Source organism: Gymnodraco acuticeps, unplaced genomic scaffold, assembly GCF_902827175.1.
Source record: "Gymnodraco acuticeps unplaced genomic scaffold, fGymAcu1.1, whole genome shotgun sequence".
NCBI classification, from domain to species: domain Eukaryota; kingdom Metazoa; phylum Chordata; class Actinopteri; order Perciformes; family Bathydraconidae; genus Gymnodraco; species Gymnodraco acuticeps.
This window is the reverse complement of record NW_022991713.1, coordinates 198876-222240: the sequence shown is the minus strand read 5'-3', so window position 1 is coordinate 222240 and position 23365 is coordinate 198876. Positions and strand designations below refer to the sequence as shown.

Genomic DNA, 23365 nt, shown 5'->3' with positions numbered 1-23365 from the left:
CAAAGACATCCTGACAGACGCATGGTAAAGTATTTTGGATAAAGTGCCATGATATACCTCATCAACAACCTGCTGAAATGAAGGTGCATCTCCAAAAACAGCCCCTCTGATCATTCCAAGCGTTAGTACCAGGGGAAACGGCAATTGGTGGCAGTCCTCCCCCAGGGTTAGTCAGCAGGAAAGGGGTTTTCCTCGCCTTCACTTTGTCAACAAATGATTTGCTCTCAAGGCTAATTTGGAAATTCCTAAATTGTGAATGATGTCCCTGAATGGGTTTCTCTAATGAATACATGAGCGCTTGAATGGATGAAGGAGAGACATATCAGTTAATGGGTGGGCAGTGGGCGGAGAAAGGGAGTGGGTCACTGAACACATCACATACTCTTCAAATGCTTTGGTAATCCCAGGACTGGAAAAGCAATCATAGGAATAAAGAACCATCACAATTTGAAGATGAACCTCCACGCTTAGCGTTCAGCACCTTGGACAGCAAACAGGACAGAAACGGCTTTTTACTTTATCTGAAAGACTTGACCCTTTGGAACTTGGGTTAATATTTTAGTCAACAAACCATATTGGCCTTCAATCTCTACGAGGTGTCATGTGACTGGCTTTGTTGGGGCCAGCACTAAACCTGTCAAGCCATTCAGCGCCATGGACAGGGTATGGCTCGTGATGGCCCTTCTGCTTGAGAAACTGCATGGTGTGTGAGGCCATCATGTAGGTGCATATGTGATGAAATGGCCTCTCACATTTTCTTCATCATCTATAGTAAGAAAAATGCAGCCCATGTGTCCCCTATATGACATTATATTTGATCCCTTTCTCAGCATGGACAATGAAAGTCTTCCTGACCTTGCAGAAGGGCGTGCGGCTCCTGAGAGTGAAAGGAGAATCTTATGAATGGCTTGATTGATTGATACACAGATGGAAGCAGGGGCTGGTTCTGCTGAGGAGGGAGGGGGATACATGTGGTCACCATAAAAAAAAGCCTGAGCATATTGTGTAAAGCTCGCATTTCATTGGTGGAGATGTGTTCAATGAAAAAAGTGGTTTTATTAGCTGTAGCTGAGCAGGATTGGCAACACATTTGCGTAGAATATCTTTCCAGCATAGCACCTTTAGGTTGGGCTAACTGATGCCCCCACTTGTTGCATTACAGAGTCGTACAACTGCACAGTTTCTCATAGCATAGTGAACTGCACTGACTCGCATAGGGTGGTAAATGTCAGCTTTTGGGTGTGTTTTCCTGCAGCGTGCGTATATATGAGTGAGGACATTTAAAGCTGAAGTCTCGTAACTCGCAGCTCGGTTCGCTACGCTGAGGAATCCATTGAGAGAATTTCGCAGCGTTAGTCATCGCGACAACTATCCGCAGTGTGTGTAACAGTCGCCTATAGCCTCTCTTGCACTTCTCGCACGAGATCCACAGTGGGAGCCGCGCAGGGCTTGGCTACAGACGCACGGTGCACCGCTTGCGTGATTTCTCCCGCACCCACCACCCGCAGAGGTTTAACTCAGGCGGCCGGCATGCTCACACGCCGGTTGGGTCGGTGGCGGTGTGCCGGTGGGTGCCCGGGTCATTAGGGTGTTTGCGCAGGACGTGGCGAGCCGACGCCAGTGACCGGGCAGGTGATGTTTGCTCACGTAAGCTGCTCGCGTATGATGAGGGGCGCAGGGGACGCGTCTGGAGGGTGCGCGCTACTGTTGCATCGCCTCACCGGATAACCGCTGCTATCTCATCCTGTCCGTCTCTTCCTCCCCCGGTTTTTCTGTTCTTTTTTAAATTTATTGTTTTGCTTACAGGAGAGGAACTATTTTCACGAGCGTAATAAGTGGATAAGGGACCCGACCTTGCGTTTGCGTGTGCGTGGAGTGCGTATAGTTTCTTGTGATTCCTCTGTACGCGCAAGCTGCTTTTTTTCATACCAGAGGCAATGCGCCCACCCATGCGATGCTAGCCTATTAGCTGGATAGAGAGTGAGAGAGAGAGCGAAAGAGAGAGAGAGAGAGAGAGAGAGAGAGAGAGAGAGAGAGAGAGAGAGAGAGAGAGAGAGAGAGAGAGAGAGAGAGAGAGAGAGAGAGAGAGAGAGAAAGAGAGAAGAGAGAGAGAGAGAGAGAGAGAGAGAGAGAGAGAGAGAGGTCCAGGTTTCAGCCCTGGATTCGAGAGGAGGCTAATTTACGAGTCTTGCTTTGCCTTTCAGGAAAAGGGGAGATAAGAGGGGGAGGGTGGTTGGTGAAGGAGAATGCAGCAATCACATTTTTAAGCATGCAGAAGCGGGCCGTTTCCGGTTCCTAGGCTGGTGTGTGTGTCCCCCATCCGAGGCCAGCAGCCGTATGGGGAGAGCAGCGGCAGACACAGATGGCATGGACACTTCCACAAGGTCTGCCGCTCTGCCCTGCCTGCTCTGCCGGAGCCCGTTCGCCGCCGTCTCTCTCTTCCAGCTCGCTCCGCCGCCCAGCAGCACTGCAGCACAGCACAGGCTGACGGCATGAGGCTTGATCCAGTGCATTTCTCCATGCTGGTCATCGGGGTCTCCTTCGCCTGTTACGCCCCGAGTCTCAACTCCCTCCAGGACCAGGCGTACCGATCCGCCGTGGTCATCGAGGGCGAGGTGCGCTCCTCCCCGGAGAACGTCTCCTCCCGGGAGCCCTACAGTGTGAATGTCAAAGTGCTGGACGTGTGGCCCGTCAACAGCGGCGGCCTCGAGAGGGAGCAGCTCGTGACCGTCGGGGACTTCGGCTCCGAGGCCCCGTGCACCACGGTGGAGAAGGACCACAGATATATCTTTTTCATGGACCCCACAGCAGAGCCCTTGGTATTCAAGGCATCGTACGCCCCTGTGGACGCCAGCGAGCCGGAGCTGAAGAAGGATGTGGAGCGAGTGTTGTGCGAGGACTGCGGTAAGTTTAAGGCTTTCCCCCCTCTCCACCTGCCCAACACTCACACCGCACCATAGGGCCACTGAGGCTGCCATGGCGATGTAACGAGACAGTCACCGCTCTCTGGCTGCGCGTGCACGTGTTGAGTCTATACAGTGTTTCAGCGTGCGTACACATGTGCATGCGCGTTAGCCGGTTGACACTTTTTAATCCTTTATAACCCAAACTGAAATGATAAGCAAGGCAGCGTGTGTGTGTGTGTGTGTGTGTGTGTGTGTGTGTGTGTGTGTGTGTGTGTGTGTGTGTGTGTGTGTGTGTGTGTGTGTGTGTGTGTGTGTGTGTGTGTCTGTGTGTGTGTGTGTGTGTGAGAGAGTTTAACCCGGGTTAAACCACAAACAGGTTCCTTCAAAAGCCCTGATGATCAGGGGAGACTAAAAGTTCAGTGTGAGATCTGCATCATCACATCATCACTGTCTGCATCATGTGTAGGCTTAAGGTTGAACAGCTGTTTGTGTGTGTGTGTGTGTGTGTGTGTGTGTGTGTGTGTGTGTGTGTGTGTGTGTGTGTGTGTGTGTGTGTGTGTGTGTGTGGGGTGTGTGTGTGTGTGTGTGTGTGTGTGTGTGGGTGTGTGTGTGATATAGGCAGAACATGTGACGGGAAAGTTACCGACAGCCAGTTGTACATGTCAGATCTGCTGCTGTTATATCAGACTGTGCCATTGATGACTGCAGTGATGGTAACTGTTAAAATGTCACAACTTGTTGCAGGTTTCCACCATTGCCATCTAAAATGTTGCTCTTTTTCTTGCATTAGCCTACCCCTAAAAACAGAAACTCCCGTAGCACTTCCTGGGTTTTAAATAACTAATTTCTATGAGAAGTGGCTAAAACTAAATGTAGAGCAGCTGGCCTGTCTGTTGAAGTTGCTGTCAACAGGATGGCTTTTATGAAAAGAACAATCTGAATACGAGACAAGGTAAAAAGATTCAAGATGAGGGTTGAGCACTTTTTCTCTTTACTTTCTGACATTTGGTTTCTCTCCGTCAGAGAGGTAAAAAAAACTTGAATTGACCCTTTACTTACAAAAGGGAAAAGAAAAGTTTCAGAACCGTCTACTTAGTTCGTATAACACATAAACGGAGCTCTAGACACTGATACGTGTACATCATTACATCTGTTAGTTACTCTCAGGTATCTTATACTTTTAACTATACAGTGCAATCCTGTGACCACCTATGTGGCAAGAAGTACACTACCTGGATTTCCCCTGCTACACAAAAGAGAGGGGAATTACATTTTAACTGTGGAAATATTGAACATTTCCCCAATACAAGCCTTAAGACCATCACTGTGGACATCATCACCTTTGTTATGGTCATTTAAATACATAACCTTTGAAACAATGCGGTTAAACACACACTCATTTGGTTCAAACCGTGAATCACCGTCATTTCCATGCAAACCACTGGCACCTGTAAAGTGTTCAATCCTGACAGGAAGTAACTCAGAAGTCTCAACAAAGGGTTCATCCAGCGTTTGAGCTAACAGCGTGATGTTCTATTTTTACCTCTGTGTCATGCTAAAATTATCCAGTCATTTATTTATGACAGGGCTGTTGCAATCAGGCTTCTGTGTAAAGCCCATTTGTGCAGGCAAGGCGTAAGCTCAGGAGAGGAGATATCCACTTATGAGCTGAATCATCCCGCGCACACGCTAACACACACACACACACACACACACACACACACACACACACACACACACACACACACACACACACACACACACACACACACACACACACACACACACACACACACACACCGAAAGAGAAACAGGGAGAAAACTCAACCTAATTAGAGACTGCAGAGTGTGTGCTGCTGACACATAACATGCGCTGTGGCAACCAGTGGCCTCTGAATGTCCACAGCGTTATAGGAACACAGCTTTTGTCACCTCCATTTCTTTCATAGGGTTGGCTGGATTCATCTGACAAAACTTAACAAAGAAATACAACATCTAAGGCCCAAATTAGTCACACAGTCAACCAAAAAAACATATCACTTGCAATTGGTAGCCCTGAATGTTTCATGAAAAATATTTCCACTCCATTTCTTCAGAGAAAAATGCTATGATGAAGTAGTCAGGACCTAGTTCAACAGGAAACACATATTTTAACATGGATAGCCTTTATCCATTGAATAATTGGCCATTATGATCTTAGCCAACTACTATTTCTGCAAGTTGCAGTCTTTTTAAAATGCTTTTCTCCTTCCAAGAAACGTATAGTCAACGCAAGATTTAAAGTGGCTCTTTTGTTTTATTCCTTCATATCAAGAAACCCAAATAATCTATATTTTGTGTTAGTTGACTAAACATATCTTTTGTTGAGGAAAACCTTATTTCATATTTCACAAGTCTATGTGTAATCTATGTAAGATACAGAAACCTCTTGTAAAGTGTTACAAAATAATCCCCCTCTGCAAAATGCCAACAACAACTGCTTATTAGCCCGGCCTCCTCTCCGTTGCCACACTGACACTTTTCATTGGGCGGATGCACAAATGTCAGAGCAGCCGGCGAGTGAGCTACGACTCTTGGCCGGTGATCAGGCCGGAGACGCGCATGAGAGGATATTGGAGAAGAATTTGGACAGAAGTAACTGCAGTTTAAAGATGGGATGAGGAAAGGGGCGTGTCAGCAAACACACACCCTGAGCACAGCCAATCACAGAATCTCAGTCGATCTGTTGTAATGCCCACTTCTGTACGCACCCCTATTTAACACACTTTTATCACGGTCATGCTTTCTTCTACAGTGGCTAATATCAGCTTTTTTTTAATTATATGTGAAAACCTGTGTTGCTGTTTTCTTGAGCTGAGAATTGTGTTTTTACGTTTGATTTCATACAGTTTTATGGTCAAATTGTTATCTGTTATTTTGGAAACTCTTGAATGTGAGTAGCCATTAGCATGAGGTGCTTCTGTCCCCTCTCACTGACTTTGATAACCCAGTGATATAGAGTGTTCCGTGTTAAATGCTGAATGAGGAGGGATAGTAGAGCTTGATACATCTTGGTAAGGAACAACAACATTGCAGCTGTTTTGTACTCGGTGGCACAGGTACTAAAAGCTCAACAAACTTGTTGAATATTTGATCATGCCAAAACTCAACTCTTATATATTTTTTATATTGTGTTTATCAAGACAAACAAGCATTTGCTACAGCTAGAGTGCAGAACAATTACAATGTAAAGCTTACATTACATTATGACCATTTACTAAGCTTTTCTGGAAGAACCTCTGTGCTACTGGTTCCACTTGCTAGTGTAACATCATTGCAGAATGCAAACAGTAATATAGGACAGCAAACAAGTGTCCATTAAAGCTACATCCCTCAGTTGACTTGCCTTGAGCACCTGTCTGACAGACTTTTCAAGATGTTTTCTTGATATCTTTTGGGCTACACGAATATGTAGAAGCCACAGGATGTCAGCTCTGTTAACCTCAAAGCACACTGATATGTTATATTAGATCTGTTTAAAACAACAGGTTGTTAGGTTCATGTTTTGATATATTTGTTTACAGCAGTCAGAAGTTAGAAGACCCCTTCACTGGGAGAAATAATTGAGGCAGTCATCTTTTTCCGAAGCGAGCTAATGCGTTGGTGAGTACAGTCAGGATTCTTTTTAATCAACGTCAAATTACAATTCCATGTAGGTTTGTGCAAGACGGAGATCATAGTGTATAGGCGGGTCAACATACACAGGACCTTCAACCAGCTGTTCGAGTCCCTTTTGAAACCGTTAGGACTTTGTTTGGTTCACGTCTTAACTTTAATAACGGAACAAATACTTTTATGTCAGGCCAATCCCATGATATTTTACTAGACCTAACCAAGCAGTTTTGTTGAGTTTTTGTTGGAGATTAACCACACGTTTAAAACTAGTCCAGGAGGAAATACGTTTCCCCCTCGAATGCGTAATTGTGAATGCATTCCATGAGTTTTAAGAACATTTAATTTTCCACTTTTTCCACCTCACCCTCAATCCAATCCTCTGACCAAAACTTAAGAAGCAAAACAGATCAGACTGTGTAGAAACGTCTGCGACATCTGCTGTGAGAGAACGGAGTACAAACTAATGTGGAATCCAAGGCTACAGTAGTTTAGAAATTGATAGGGAGTCTTTGTTCTTTCTTGAGCTACTCAAACCACATATCTGTCTCCACTGAGCTCCACTGGCCTTCACTGCCTTTCCCTCGCTCAGAGAAACATCACTGAAGTTTGGACGGCTCACACTCCCTTCTTAAAAAGTACAAAACCAGTCCTATCTTACATCCCCTGCAGAGTAAAGCGTAATGTAGGTCTCCTCTGATCACCGCCGTTGACATGCCTTTTGAGAAACATTGACAGTTTCTTCCTAAAATAGCGTAATCTGATGCCCAAACATGCTCCTGTCACTGATGCTGTATCTAGTGCTGCATACCTCAACTTCCCCCCCCTCTCTTTTTCTGTCTCGCTCCTCATGCTGTAGCTGACTGTAGCTGAAGTGTGTGGTTCAGCTTATTCCTGCCCTGCTGTCAGTCAGCCACAGAGGAGGAGAGAAGCAGAGAGGGAGGGAGGGAGGGAAAGTGGGGGAGAGATCTTTAGATTACAAATAGATGCCGCAATAATGCATGTGTAAGACCTCCAATAATAGCCAGGGCCTGTTGTTCACCTCATTGACAGTAATGACACTAAGTTCAGGGCTAGTTTTATTGAGCCTGCACTGTTTAAAAAAGTATAGGGGGCAACAGGGGACGTTTTACAGGGAAGTAGAGCTTGGGAATTCAGGGAGTGAAGTACATTTACACGGGGAGCAACATACAAAAACGTTTTATTAATAGGTCTAATGGCATGATTTGTCAAAAGTAGGCCCATTCAAATAAATTGTAAGTACGGTATATAGATTGTTTTTTTTAAACCCTTAGATTGCACACATATTTCTGCCTCTCTTTCCCATTAGTAATGTTGTTAGTTAGCTAGCTCACCAAACAGCACATTTCACACTGTACGTAGTTGACAAATGAATCGGTTTATGAAGGGATTATTTCCACCTAATTTCTGATAAATTCCTGTTAGCCCCATGAAACCAAACTGCTGATTTGTTTATCATCATTACTTGAATTACCTAACATTTTGAGATACATTAGTTTTAACTTATGGTGTGTTTTGAATGTCGGATATGGAATTATAGTCATCTAAACCACGTAGACTGGTTCGGAATTATCCTCCTATGAAGCTCAATAATTGATCATGGTGTATGTACCTTACTTTAACAACTGGTTAGGGTTAGGTTTTACGTTGAGTAAGGGCTGTTGCTGTCACATTTAGGTGGCCAAGTGTGTCCAAAACACAACACCTGTCCTCACAGAATTGATCTGGCAACCTGTGCTACTGTAGATGTGGCACTGCATTCTTCAAGGAATATTTACAGTATAGCTTCTGTTGAAACCTCAGTCATTTCATTAAATCTTCTGCTTATTTATGGATGAATCAAACTATTTGATCAAGCTTTGGAGGTCCGGATTGAACAGAGTCCGGCAAATCCTTATTTCAGTGTTTATGCTAAGCTACTCTAACCACGCCTGAACTTCAGCTCTTTAAAGCATGACATGGAACCTTTAAACATTCAAACATGAGAAAGGTTACACTGTTCTTATCTCACTCTCAGAAAGAAAGCGAACAAGAACATTTGCTTTTAAATATCAAACTACTCCTCAGTTACAACTCTCAAACTAGCAACCAGTCTGACGTCTATGATTTTTTTCCTAAATTGAAATTCAGTTGAATGCAAAATGTGTATAATTACGTCTAAGATTATACAACATACGGGACTATGCAGACTGTGTTTGCATGTGCGTAACACCAGCACCTTATCAGAGGCAGTATCAGTTCTCTGGGCTAACGTGCACACTGCTGCCTCTCAGCTCAGACTCAGCTCAGTGTGTACAGCAGCTGGAGGCAGAATCACTGTGGCATTGATCTCCAAATCCCAGAATTAGGAGAAGTTTGCTCTGGTGCTGCATGTCAAAATAATCCCTGCAAGGAAGCACAGCCAAGGCCACACCCTGGTACAAACTGTCAAAGCAACCCCTGTGCATTTTCATTAAGATGCTAACACCCTTTAGTTCTGCAGTGAATAATTGTCTCTATTAGCCGGGGATGACAGCGAGGTGTTTTTAAAGGCATCATCTGAATCCGAGTCAGTGCATGAATCACATGATCTGCTGTTTGTACCCGGGACAACACTTTGGGAATTCTTTAATTAAGAGACATTCCATCCGGGAGCCTGGAAGCTCACCATTATGGCAGAGTGGGTTCATGTCTGACCAAGGGACCTTTAATCTCTCCCCCTGCCTTTCAGGTCTATTTAACTATACAATTGAAGCCAGAATGCCCGAAAAATAAACAAAAAAGAATTGAAAAATGCATTCCACATTAAGACAGAGACAAGGTAGCGCTTAGACTAACGTACATTTATATTAAGGCAGATGCAAGAAGGTTTACTGGGGGAATTAGTGACTTGACAGGTCTGTGTGTGTTTGTGTTTGTGTGTGTGGGTGCTGTGAGAGGTCTCTCACTTGCCTGTCTATTCCTTTACCCCTCTTTGTAGCGTTATCTGTGTCTATTTCAGACACCCTCTGTGTGTCTTTGTCTCTTCTGTCTCTCTCACTGTCCTTGTCTCAACTGAGCATTATACTTCCCTACACACACACACACACACACACACACACACACACACACACACACACACACACACACACACACACCACACACACACACACACACACACACACACACCACACACACACACACACACACACACACACACACACACACACACACACACACACACAACACGCACACACCACACACACACACACACACACACACACACACACACACACACACACACACACACACACACACAGTAGCTGTTGCTGCTGTGCTGCAGATGCCCCAGTGTGCTGTCATTAGCAGGGAGATCTGGGGCTGCTATAAATTATGCACACTGTATGACAGAAGGCTGAGGATTTCTCCCCTCTGCTGCCTGCAAGTACGTGTGTGTGTGTGTGTTTGTGTGTGTGTGTGTGTGTGTGGTGTGTGTGGTGTGTGTGTGTGTGTGTGTGTGTGTGTGTGTGTGTGTGTGTGGAGAGAGGATGTATAGAACCATGTTTTTGCTTAGTGATGTACTACTGACATTATACTGATCAACTCTTCTTGTCGACGTGTGCGTATTAGCACCCTTTTCCGTCCCTCAGTGCGCTCCTAACTCGTGTACATGTCCTTCAGATGTGTAGCGTGTGTGAGAGAGTGTGTGTGTGTCCCTGCTTGTGAATAATATATCTGCACTCACCTTTTCCAGCAGTCAGCCTTAGTAGAAAAACTCTGACACATGCTTCTTAAAAAGGACCAGCCCCAGCGCCACATGGCTCAGTTTGTGAATGAGAGAGGTCTTTGTGTAACCACACACACACACACACACACATACACACACACACATACACAGAATCACACAAGCACACACATGTAGATGTACTGCACACGCACCACCCACACACTAATGCGGCTGCCGCTGCACACACCCTCCTCGCTGCATCAGCAAAATGCCTGTTTCACACAGGATGGATTTCTCTTGCTCGGATTATTCCACCGCAGAATTGGATCAGACGTCAAATTCAGAATTGAATAATTAGAAATGTTTATGCCAAGAACGTGTCAGTTTGGATTCCACATAAAACGTTTAAAAAACGACAAGTTTGCTGTTGTTTCAATAAATCTGAGTCGTTTTCACCGTTTCCTTGGAAAGTCTTTGACGGGTTGGCATGCAGTCAGCGACTGCCTGATATTCATGAAGTTGTAAAATGCCATTTTCAACTGTCACTGGTGGTAACGCTTCATGAGCATGAACTGCTTTCTCTCTCTTTTCCAAGGTGCTTTTGAGCAAGGCTGTTCTAGTCCATGTATACAAGGACTAGTGTTTCTGAAACAGAGAATGTGAGCTCTGAAAACATTTCTCTGGGCCGTAAAAGGGTTAAAACGTTGGTTCTATATCAGGCTATCTGAGGCTCGGAAAGGCGTGGGCTATCTTTATCTCTCTTTGTTGTGGCGATCTTTGATTGTGACAGGTGGAGTATCTTCATCTGTCTTCCAGGTGTCCTCCTCTGCTTCTCTGGATGTTATCTCTGAACTATTATAAGCTTGTGGTAGATACTTCCTGTGTGTACTATATGTTTGGTTTTTCAGAGAACAAGTGGATGTGTTTTTCTTCTTAGGCAACATTCTGCTCATTAATGGAGTAGATGTTGGCAGTACATTGCCTAATTTTAACTTATGAAACAATATTTCTGCGTCCCTTGTCAGTTGGTTTTGAGATATTGAAGTTTGTTCTTTGTGATTTGGCAATCACGCCGCAATTCGAACAACTCCCAAGATTGATTTTGCACAACAGTGTAGATTTGGAGCTGTGCAGCAGGTGCTTCACCATCATCTCTAATAAAAGCACTGGTTCTTTGCACATTGCAACTTGAGAGGGGAAATTCAGATGCTGTATATTTGAATCAAATTGTTTTTGTAATCGTCTCGAGGAATATATCAATTATCTTTATTTTTCTTCAGGAAGACAAATTATTCTTAAAAAAAATATGGTTGGCTTTAGCGTTTATTTATAATATGTAGATTATTATTATTATTATTAACAATGGACTAGTTTTATAAGTGAAAAGCCACCAGGTAGCGCAAAGAAAGAAAGATGTGGATATGTACAAGCTGCAGCCATACTCTCACAGAATGCTGCGTCCCTGTTTCTCCATATACCCTTTTTATTTGTTTTTGGAATAATGAATGTGAAATAATATTTTCTTAGCCATCAATTTGCTACAGCCAGTTCAGTCAAGCCGCTCATCCAACTATTCCTGAGGTGCAGGCGTTTCAGGATTGTGTAGAAAACCACACTGGCCTTTACGTTAATCAGTCAAATATACCGTATGTCTTATACTTTAACCACAACAGAAAAATGAACGCACATCCACTTGAACAGAAACTGATATCATATTGTTTTTCTTTCCTTGGTTTGCTTAGAGCTCAATCATTCCTAGTTTAGTTGTAAATGCGAAATGGTTACAAACATTACGCTTTATTTTTTAAAGGTTTTGAAATGTCAAGTTTTTGGCAAACATTAGTTCTTGGCAGGGTTGGGAGGCTTACTTTAAGAAATGCATTCTATTACAATTGACCTGTAAGAAAGTAACCTAATCTCAGTATAAGAGTATAAAAGTAATCTAATTATGCAATTTCTTAATTATAAAAAATATAAAAAATATCACCAGACCTGCCTTTAATTTATTTCCGGCAAATATTTATTTTAGCAAACATGTAGGAAAACGTATTTGTAAGGAATTCATCAGCGAGAATGATGGGAAACAGAAAGGACCCCAAGGTGTATGCGATCCTTTATTCTGCACTTTTTTCAGAGTTGTCGTCCTTCCTCTCATTGGTCCAGGGTGTCATTACCTTTATTAACCTCATTCAGTCTGTGTCCATTAGTGTCATCCATGTATACACCATGTGTCAGCTGGGTAGCAGTGCACACATTTCAGCCTTAAATAAGCTGTGTGCTGTTTTGTTTATATCCTCAGTATTTCTCATGTATAAAACATTTTTAAATATAAAAAAACAAGACAGGTGTGTCTATTGCTTTGTTTGACTGCAATTACAAGACTAAGACAAAATGCACAGTGTTTTATCTCTTGTTTTTCATAGTGTTCTGACTTTCAAAAATAAGCTGATCATTTTAATTAATCTTGTATGAAGCGGCAAAACTGCTGTTTTCACCACAAGGCTGTTTTCAGAAAATCACGGTGAGAAAAAAATGAATTGCATATAATGTGAATGTAGCTTTATTCCCCTTTTTGTGAACTTCATACAGGCATAATATTTGCTAAAAAGAAACAAGTGTCAACTATGGTCTCGTAATAACTGACTGGAAAGGACACAACACCATTTGAAAAAGAGGTTTGTCTCTTTAGCGGCAGTAAATGAGCAGCCTGTCCAGGGAAAGTTGGAATTGCTTATAATAAATCTTTTGTTGCTCTTGTCTTTTTGATGTGAAGCATCACAGGCCGAGCGGCTGATAGAAGAGCATGCAGTGATCAGTTCACTGAGGTTACAGCACTGAGGGCTTCTGGGAATTCATTTTCAATTATAAAAACGGGTTCTTCTCACTGCCATTTAGTTCTGCCAACATGCAAAGTTGCCAAGTGCAGATTTCATCCTTAACAAACTATTGTCAGTGTAGCATGTTTATTCGTGTGGGTATGGAAATGCCAACGGGACATAAAAGCACAGCAGTTAAACCAAAGGCCAAGGTGCTGGTGAGACTTCATTTTGTTTCAAATCTCACATGTAATTAGGTATCATTTTACATCATGAATGGAGACATTTGTCTTTCAATACAATAGAGAGAAAACTAGAAGTGCAACTTGAATACCTTCAGGTGAGCAGTTTGCTCAAAGGTCTCAGTCAAAGCAGGTTTAAATGTTTGGTTGTGTAATTCTTAAATGGGCCTTATTTTGCTTTTATGGGTTTTTGTATCTTTCCTGTGGCTGGTTATATAGGTTTTAGTGCAAACATCCCCACTCCCCCTCCTGCCTGAAACGCCTCAATCCAACTCTTTTGTTTACTTCTGTTACATTGACATCACTATGTAACACTCACACTTCAATTGGCTAGCGCTCCAACACAATGTATGTGATAGGCTAAGGGGTGGCATGTCTCTATGCGGTTGATCAATTACAATAGATCCAACCAGCTAACCAATCAGAGCAGACTGGGCTCTGGTTTCAGACAGAGGGTGAAAAGAGGTGCTGCAGCACAGCCAGTATGAGAAAAATAAAGAGCTTTTTGAACATTAAATCACGGAGACATGTCCCAGTAAAGACAGGAAATACTGATATAAACCAGAAGATGTTCTCTTTAAGATGCAAAGTTGGCCCCCCTTAGTGAACATAAGTATGCAGAATTCTTAAAACAAAAAAATGTTTCCCCAACAGAGCTTCTTCTTCAGGATTTCATGTTGGTTCCTTATGCTTCTATTCTTTTTCTCAAACACCGCATATTCTTATAAACAATGTACACATAATGAAGGAACAACCTCAATATATCAGCTATCATGATATTGCTAGGATCACTGTAATGATCGCGGAAAAGGTAGGGCCCATATGCAGACTACAAAAAACGGAAAAAAGGTCTTGAAACAAAAGCGAGCTTTATTTAAAAGCTGATTAACAAAACATGGCATAACTTGAAACGGTAACAGAAAACAACTACACAAAAACTGACCGTGAGAAACATGGAGGAAGACCGGAGAGACAACCAAGAAGTGTGACATCAACAGTAGCGTAGCGTTGGAAAAAAATTAGGGGAAGCCAATAATACGTCCTTTCTTTTGGGTCGGGGGTCTGGTGGTCAATGTAATAACGTAACCAGATGAGTGATTACAGCACCCAGTATCATTTTACACACATTTGTATCATACAGATGCAGGACTTACACACGCCTGTTATCTAACTGACAGGTCTGCACGCACTCTCCAGCCGAAACTCTAATAAGCATTCATTCACAAACTAAATCAGGAGACCTTTAACGTTTTACGTCCGATTCGCTCCTTTTTTCCTCTCTGTACACAGCTCCAGTTTGGGCATCGGCCTGTCATCAGATTGTATTTGTTGTTGCTGCTGTAGCGGAAGTTTAGTACAATTATTTTTGATGAAATACTCCAAATCTCCACCCTCCATAATTGCACTTGCTTCAGTTGCTTGCTACTTTCTAACGGCGGTGAGAGTGATGCAGTGACACTATCTATCTTCTATCGATTAGATTTATGATTCGAAAATTATAAAAGTAGGGTAGACATGTGGATATTAACAGACTGAACAAAACGTGCATTTATCTAACAGGTTCGTTTTCCACTGACCTTATTTCGAGCTATTTTCCTAAATCCTATGGAGAAATCCCATTGCCTTTTTGTCGAGGGAAACCGAGCGCAGCTTACTTCCGGGTTTTAGGACTCGTCACTGCACCACTAAGTTGATGCGATTTGATTGGATTGTGAGGCAAGGGAAGCCAGCCGCCTCTGGCTTCCCTTGGCATGGCCCTGACCAATCACAGGTTGGCAGGGGCATCACGTGAGCCTTGTCTGATTGGTCAATCCCTCCATTTTTTTCACCAAGGGAAGCCAATTTCGGCTGGCCTCCTCTCGCAACAGAGAGTGCCATCTACTGTTTCACCATAACATCTAGAGGGGCGCTGTTTCACTCTTTGTAAAATACTCAATGAGAATGGGGGAGAGACGGGCCGGCAGCAACACACAACAAAGAATTTCCGAAACTAAACGAAGTGTTTTTATTTATTTATTAAAATTATAACTACAATCCGAAAAAACAGGGGAAGCTTGGCTTCCCTTGGCCTCCAGGAGAAAACGCCACTGGACATGAAGGGAGACAGGACAAACAAACAATGAACCGACAGGGGAACACAGGAAGAGACAAGACTAAATACAGGGAGGGGTAATCACGAGATGAGAAACAGCCGGGCAGGGGAGGCAGAAACACAAGGGCAACAGGTGAACACAATCAGACAATTAGACACACCAGGGAAACTAACGACAGGGAGAAGGACCAGACAAGACACAAGGAGGAAAAGATGAAACAGGGAGAACAGAACAGCAAAATAAACCTAGACATACAAAAAAAAAAATGTGACATAACATAAAAATCGTGACAGATATATGAATACAGTTATACACTTCTTCTGAAGCTGAAGGTAACATACTAGCATGACTGACAACTTGAATTCAAGTACCAGGCAAGTTTCATCATAGCATTGCTTAGGTTTTTTTCGTAAAACCTTGTTTTCAGATCATTATGAAAAAAGCACTGAGCAAGACAAATCAAATGAGTTACTATTGCCAGAGGATTGTAATCTAACATAACCAAATAGTGGCATAATCAAATGAAATCTACTATAATGGACCTAAAGAAAACATGCCGTATGTTGAGAATGGAGCGGATTCAACAATCAAAAAACGAAAGACCAGAAAAAATCACCAGTGAGTGCAGTGTGATGAAGAACAGTCTTGCAAGCCTTTAAGAAACAAATAATTGCTCGTCTAGAACAAATAATCTGATTGTCCATTTTGTGAAAAGTAAGGCAAAAATGACAGAAATGATTAATTAGGCTGTGGCTTAGGCTGTCTCCCAGGTCTGTACTATATTTACATTTCTACCTTTTAAATCAAAGTTGTAGGGAAATTGCACACAAACACTTTTAAACAGAGGTTGTTGTTGTTGTGAATAAATCTTAGTCAAAAGCTGTGAAGCCTTACATCATATATCTCGGGAGAGAAATACTATTCACAAAGTAACGTTTAAAATCTCAGAATGCATTCGTAATAGAGTCCAATGGGATATGAAACACAAGCAGTCAGACAAGTTGAAAACAATCAGCTATATCAAACACATTTGATACAACTTTGTTTGGCGGTAAAACTGAAAGTGATCGCAACAGTGAGTTTGCTCACTGCACAATTTGGGTTTGGCACGGTTTTGAGAGTTTTTCTTAAAAATGAAAGGTTGACATTTTTGTTCAACCTCTGATTGACGGACTGCTTCTTGCTTGGTTGGTCTTAGTGAATACAAATGATTCCATCAAAGTATAACTGTGACGTAAACAATGATTGCAGTGTATTGAAAATAGAATAAAATAATGTGTGGTGCTCCAAGTAAATTGATCTGGTAGTCTTTACGAAAGCGGAACCAACATAAATACCACTTGGTATTTATTTTTGATACATATTTAGCTCACAACCAATGGGAAATGTGTGATCAAGTTATTATAAAATACACACTCGCAAAAAATAATGCAGTCTTGATGATTGTCTTGATTGTTTTGATATCTTTGACCGCGAAACCTTTTGTGTGATCCATTCACTGTTAACGATTGATTGACCAGATTTGTTAACAGTTCTCTCATATTTAGGTATGTCGTATGCAGACATGTAGAGATGTGTGTCATCAGCGCATCACAAAGCCGACACAGTCGTTTCAAATAATTTAAGATATTTACAGTAAAAAAAGATGGAACAAATGGGACCCAACACAGTACCCTGCGGTACACCACAACAATTACATCTTTGTTTTGTCTTTCAGAGCTGCAGTAGGGCTTCGTATTCTCTCAAGGCCTCTTCAAGGCCTCTTCATTGGCCAGGGCAGTGGGATCTTTCTTCTGAAGAATCTTTAGCTCCTTGTGGAGGACGGATGTGATCAATGCTTCAATCCTCTTATCAGGAGAGTTGTGTATTTTAGTCTGCTTTACAAGCCAGCAGTTAATGGTGTGTGTGAGGCAGGTGGGGGGGTTGATGGGTGAGATGAGAGGTGAGAAATGGTGGGGTGAGGGGTGGAGGATAAGAGAGGCGAGAGCGTGGGATAGATGAAAACAGGAAAGGAGGTGAGAGGGTAGGGGGGAGAGATGGATGAATGAGAGGTGAACGGAGGGAAAGAATAGAAAGTGTTGTGGACGGAGAGGCAGGAAGAGAGATGGAAAGAAAAAGATAAATGGAGGACAGGTGGGGCACCGAACGACTTGCACACGACTCCGAACCTTTAGAAAGAAAAAGAGGAGGAGGGAGAGACTGAGAGAATAGCTTTTCCCCACCGTTCTGCCCGCAAGCCCTTCATTAACTATTCATTACCAACTCTGCACCTCCTTTCTTTCTTTCTATCTATCTATCTATCTATCTATCTATCTATCTATCCATCTATCTATCTAACTATCTACCTATCTATCTATCTATCTATCTACCCATCTATCTATCTATCTATCTACCCACCCATCTATCTATCTATCTATCTACCCATCTATCTATCTATCTATCTATCTATCTATCTATCTATAGATATCTAAACATCCTCTATATATATCCTTCTCCCTCTTCCTCTATACCACCCTCATTTCTCCCTATGTGTGTTGTTGTCAGTGGCGAACCGTCAGGGCCTTCAAGGTATTCAGAGAATACCCTGGAACACTCAGATAAAACAAACAAAAAATCGATTTAATTATATAAATAAAATGTAATAAAATGAATAAATGAGAATCGTATCCGTGTTGTTGATCTGTAATATTACAGTGTTACGTTGATTTGTTTGTCCTTCTCGGACCATGCACTACGCATTTCAGTGGTTTTGTGTTAGAAAATAAAGCAACCAATCAGATCTTGTTCTGGGTCTCTGGGTAGAATATCCTTCAACAAGGTATTCTACATCTTTGATAGAATACCCTGGCCGTAGGCATACGTTTGGACTGACAGTTTGATCAACCAATCATATATAGCCAATGGGCGTATTCTTTCAGAGTTCCCCTCGGTTTCAGGGTATTCTAGAAGGCCCTCTAGTTAACTGGCTCGAGACAGAGGATCTAGAATGCGACGAAGCGATTCATGCCGTTTTATTGTTTTTAACGTTGAAATGACAAGTGCAACAGGTGAAGATGAAGTTGTTGCGGAATTGTTGTGAGTACCCTTTTCAAGACGACAATTCAGTGAAAAGACGGACATTATAATGCCGCGGAGGGGGTGTGTGTGTGTGTGTGTGTGTGTGTGTGTGTGTGTGTGTGTGTGTGTGTGTGTGTGTGTGTGTGTGTGTGTGTGTGTGTGTGTGTGTGTGTCTACAGAAGGTCCAGCTGTGATAGACAACGGTTCGCCACTGGTTGTTGTGTAGCCCCATTTCTGATGAATCTGAAGGGTGTGTTTATTTATACGTAAATAGATCTCACTGCAGCCAGTAGAACAATGCACAACACCAGCCATGAGAGACAAGGTCATGTCAGTGTGTGTGTGTGTGTGTGTGTGTGTGTGTGTGTGTGTGTGTGTGTGTGTGTGTGTGTGTGTGAGTGGGTGGGTATATACGTATGTTTGTGTAACTACAAAAAACAGAAAGGGGGGAAAGGGTATGATTTATTGACACTACCTCTTGCAAGCGCACACACACAACCACATCAAATGTTTATTTTTCTCAAATGAGAATGTGACAGACACACATTTCCCAGAATTCTCTGTTCGCGACATACTTACACAAACAGAGGGTTGCCCTGGGTTTGGTATTGCTGCTGTGCAGGTTAGCTGGGTGAAACTGCATGAGGGCCTGTTGTGACTGCTATCATTCAACAACCAGTGCTCATCTCTCTCTTTCTTTCTTCCCTCCCTCCCTCCTTTCCTCTCACACACTCTCTCTTTCTCTCGCAGTCTCTCCTACTCTTTCTCAATCTTTTTTCCCCCTTTCTTACTGCCTTACATCCTCTCTATCTACTGCTCCCTCCCTGGTTTCCATGGTGACAGCTGTGCGCTGCAGAAATCACACTGATCGGAGAATGAGATAGAAGGAGCTTCTCTCTTTTATACATGAACACACACGCAGGCACTCACAAACACACACATTTGAACACATACAACAAATATAAAGCATAGTGTGTTTTGCAGATTCCTCCATTATGACACGTATTGGGTTCTTCTCTATGCATTTATGAATGTAGTCTTTTCTAGCTGTCTCACATGACTGTGAGCTGACAGACACACACACACACCCACCCACACACACACACACATACACGCGTTTATCCCATCTGGGCAGGCATGTTGCTGACCGTGCCTTCTAGTGGTGCCATACCTGTCTGTGAACACAGCTAATTGGCTTGGCTTCCATATCACTCTCTGTTATTGGATCATGCTTAGCAAGAAATCAGATCAATTTTGTTGATGCCTGCTTCGCTGGACACAGAGGGAGGGAGGGAGAGGGAGGCCTGGGGAAAGGAAGGGAGGGAGCATCAGGTGACCTTGAAAGACGGACCTCTTGATGGACGGCTGATGGGAGTGCTGGTCACGTGTGATTGGTTAGTGGAGCAGGCCGGTCTCAGGCTATTGGCCAGACAATGCTGTCCATTTGTGGCAACCCCCCCCTTCCCTGTGCTCTCACTGAGGAATTCTCTCATCACCCAGTGATACAGAAGGCTTGGACCAGCAACTTACATTGCACACACACACATTCAATACACACTCAGACAATCACACGGATCCATCAGCAGACAATACAATGCTCACGTGCCCACCTGTGCATCACATGGAACACACATTCATGCAGATTCGTGTACAGTGCTGTGGAAATCTCTGTGTAAATTGCAGCTGCAGAATTAAACTTGTTAGGGCCTGCTCGGTGCCTGTGGTGTGTGGGATGTGTGAATCTCTAATTGTGTTGGTGCACATGTATTTCACAGTCTCTCCCTCTCTCTTTGTGCATAACATAAATTGTTGTGCAGGCTTTGCTTTTTTTTTAATTGTCTGCAGTGGTACGACTATTTCCTTATCAAACTGCACCTCAAATACATCATTTAAAGTCCATTTAAAGTCTATTTCTGTTTCATCCACAATATTTCTTCCGTGCTTGTTAGCGAGCAGTGCTGCCAAAAATAGGCTGTAGTTTTGACAGGGCCCACAGGATTTATAAGCGGACTTGGATGCTCTCCAGTCTATTCACTAATAATTGTACAGGTAAGAAATAAAGTGGATGGTAAATAGGGTTTCACATTTGGATTTCACAGCCATTCAAAGGTCGACATCAGATAGTTACATAAAGTGCCATTTATTGTAGGAACATAGAGCAATGCGGAGTAGTAACAGTCTTTAAAGTGTGGAGCTGATTCTTATATATTTGTGCAATTAAAATAAGTGAGTAAAATATGTTTATAACATAAATAATGGTGCAGGAATGAGTCCTTAAACCCGCAATGAGTTTGCATTTGACCATTTCCAGTACCCTTACGAATTAAAATATTTTACATGTTTTTGGTTAGAAGCCTGAAATAAGGTCGAGATTTTCACTTGTTCTACGACCTAAAATACGTCAGTAAAGACCCCACTGGTGAATGTCCGAAGCTTCTATAGGTCATACATACAGCGGTTGTTAAAAACTAAATGACACTACTAAGCGTCATCAGGTTGTACATTAGCCGCCTTTAGCTTAGCTCTGGTGATGATGCTCGTTTATAGGTATAAGCTATTTATTTCTGACGATTGTATTTACATTTCAAAAATCGTAGAAATGGTGTTAATATGTGAAGATTTATTCTGCTGAACCAAATGTGTAAGTATCATAGACATGTGTCAGCCACAGATCTTATTTTCGAGGGAGCCCTTATGATGCTCACTTCCTATTGGCCTATCAAAAGACATTGTCCCTGCACCGCTCTATTGTGTTTGAACCATTCTCAGAGTCACCAGGGGCCTATACTACGAAGTTGGTTCAACCTAATCTGGATATGTTTGAGTTAGCCGGTTGGCCTAATCCAAAACATACGCGCTCTCGCTAAACGGTACTACGACGCTGGTTATCAAGTGGATCGCTCAAGCCAGCCGTGTCCTATCTAGTTAGGTGCGCGTTCACATGAAAGGGGTGGTATTTGGAGCATTCGACCAATCACAAACATGGAGAAGCGCACTGACAGCGCAGCGTCATACTTCCTGAATGAAAAGTGAACTTTAATACTAGTCAAATATGAAGAAGTTAAACTTTAAACATCCATGACTTAAACACTTTATCCAGGATAAAAGCCACATAGCTGCACCTGCAAGGTGAATACAGCTTGCAAAAGAAAAAGTGTTTGAATGCGTACATTAACAGGTTTATGATATCACTGCCCCGTCTAAGACACGATCTGACTTTAATTATATTTGTCTCGAGTGTTTCGTCAACTTAATGTGTTGCTTAAAATAATACTTCTGCATACAGTATGTGACACTGTGAGTGTTGCACGGCCAGATACGGCTCAGCTGACTCAGATAAGGAGATATATGATACATTATGATGTGATATGATGTGATATGAATGATAATGGGACACATCGTCTGCACTCAGTGTACTTATGTTGTGGCAGATATCTAAGTAAGCTTTCTTAACGCTAATGTTATAATAGTCAGATTGCTCTGAAGATGGGAGGTGATATTCTATTAATGTTCACGTTCACACAGTCGGTGATTTTTGCCGGCCGTCTTTCCTGCAATGGCAGTTTTTCTGTATTTCCTTTCTCCTGTAATATGACTTGATCGCTTTAAACTCCGCACACTGAGCTCTGATTGGTCAGCAGGCGGTGCTTTCACTGAGTTGAGCTCTTAGCCTGCAACCTAACCTGGTCCCGACCAGGTTAGCCGCTAAGCATAAGTTACCATGGAGATCTAGCCTGCTAAAAAGAGAACCAGCTTCGTAGGACCGGAAAGCCGGAGTTTCCCCTGAATTTAGCCGGCTAAGCGAAAATCCTGCTTCGTAGTATACCCCCCTGTTCTGCCCTAGAGTGTGATCCTCATGCTGTCTTACATGTGTTCCTGGTCATTCATGCAGAGAACATGAAGGGCCAGGCAATGAGGCAAGATGGAAATATCAATGGAATGACTTATTTAAAACATCATGTGTCCAACATCCTAATGTACCCTATGGGTGCTAATGTGTTTCTGGTATAGAGAGAGTGCTTTTATGACTTTAATGCAGAATCCTTCACAGTTCAAATTCCTCCTCCTCAGCATTTGTGATCTTGTTTATCAAGCAGCAACAGTAGAGATTGCAGCAGGGCTGTTTATATGTTTTACAGCTTTGTAAACCTATGAGCAACTATTAGGTCCAAATATTAAGAAAAAAATAATACATTTGTGAATTAAATATCACTAAATAAGATCAGAGAGGGTTTATACTGGTCAATCAGATTTGAATTACGTTTGAAATGAATGCTCTTTGACATATGAGTCAAGGTTATTTGATGATGTACAGTGCTCGGTAACATAACTATTAAAGGGGCCCTATTGTGCTCATTTTCAGGTTCATATTGTATTAGGGCTGTGCGATTATGGCAAAAATCATAATCACGATTATTTGGGTCAATAATTGATATCACGATTATTTTGACGATTATTCATTGACCATTTATTGAACTTTAAAACAAATAATATTTGACCAATAAACAAGATCAACAAATATGTTGGAGCACACTTCCAAAACCATACTAAACATATATTATTAATATGATAAATAAAAATAAATTAGACCAAAATAAATTAAATCAAATATGTTGCAGTGCACTGTCACAACCTACTGAAAACTCCTTAACATATAGCCAACATTTTGGTAAAACATATTCAACATATTCCACTCAGTTAAACGTTGAAGGCTGGCCAACCGTCATGGTCCAGAAGTAACAGGAAATAAATGTTGAACTACAATTTAAGACCAAATAAAAATGTTTAGGCCACCATGGCAAATGCTGGTAGGGCTGCTCATGTCCTCTCTTAAAGATTGTTCGCAAGAAACACCAGCCTGTTTACATGGTCTGGTTTCAGAGATGAGCGCAGG

At 42.4% G+C, this 23365-nt stretch overlaps 1 protein-coding gene across 3 annotated transcripts in view; it reads left to right on the top strand.

Moving 5' to 3' along the window:
• Window positions 1–1161: 1161 nt before the first annotated feature.
• Window positions 1162–23365, top strand: part of nrg2b (neuregulin 2b) — a 78110-nt gene continuing 55906 nt past the window's right edge. For 2 of the 3 annotated variants that reach the window (XM_034198938.1, XM_034198937.1), the window contains exon 1: window positions 1162–2904. In XM_034198938.1, the coding sequence (XP_034054829.1) occupies window positions 2493–2904 (412 nt within the window). In that variant the 5' untranslated portion in view covers window positions 1162–2492. The remainder of the gene's footprint in view (window positions 2905–23365) is intronic. The other variant, XM_034198939.1, reaches the window with a different exon arrangement.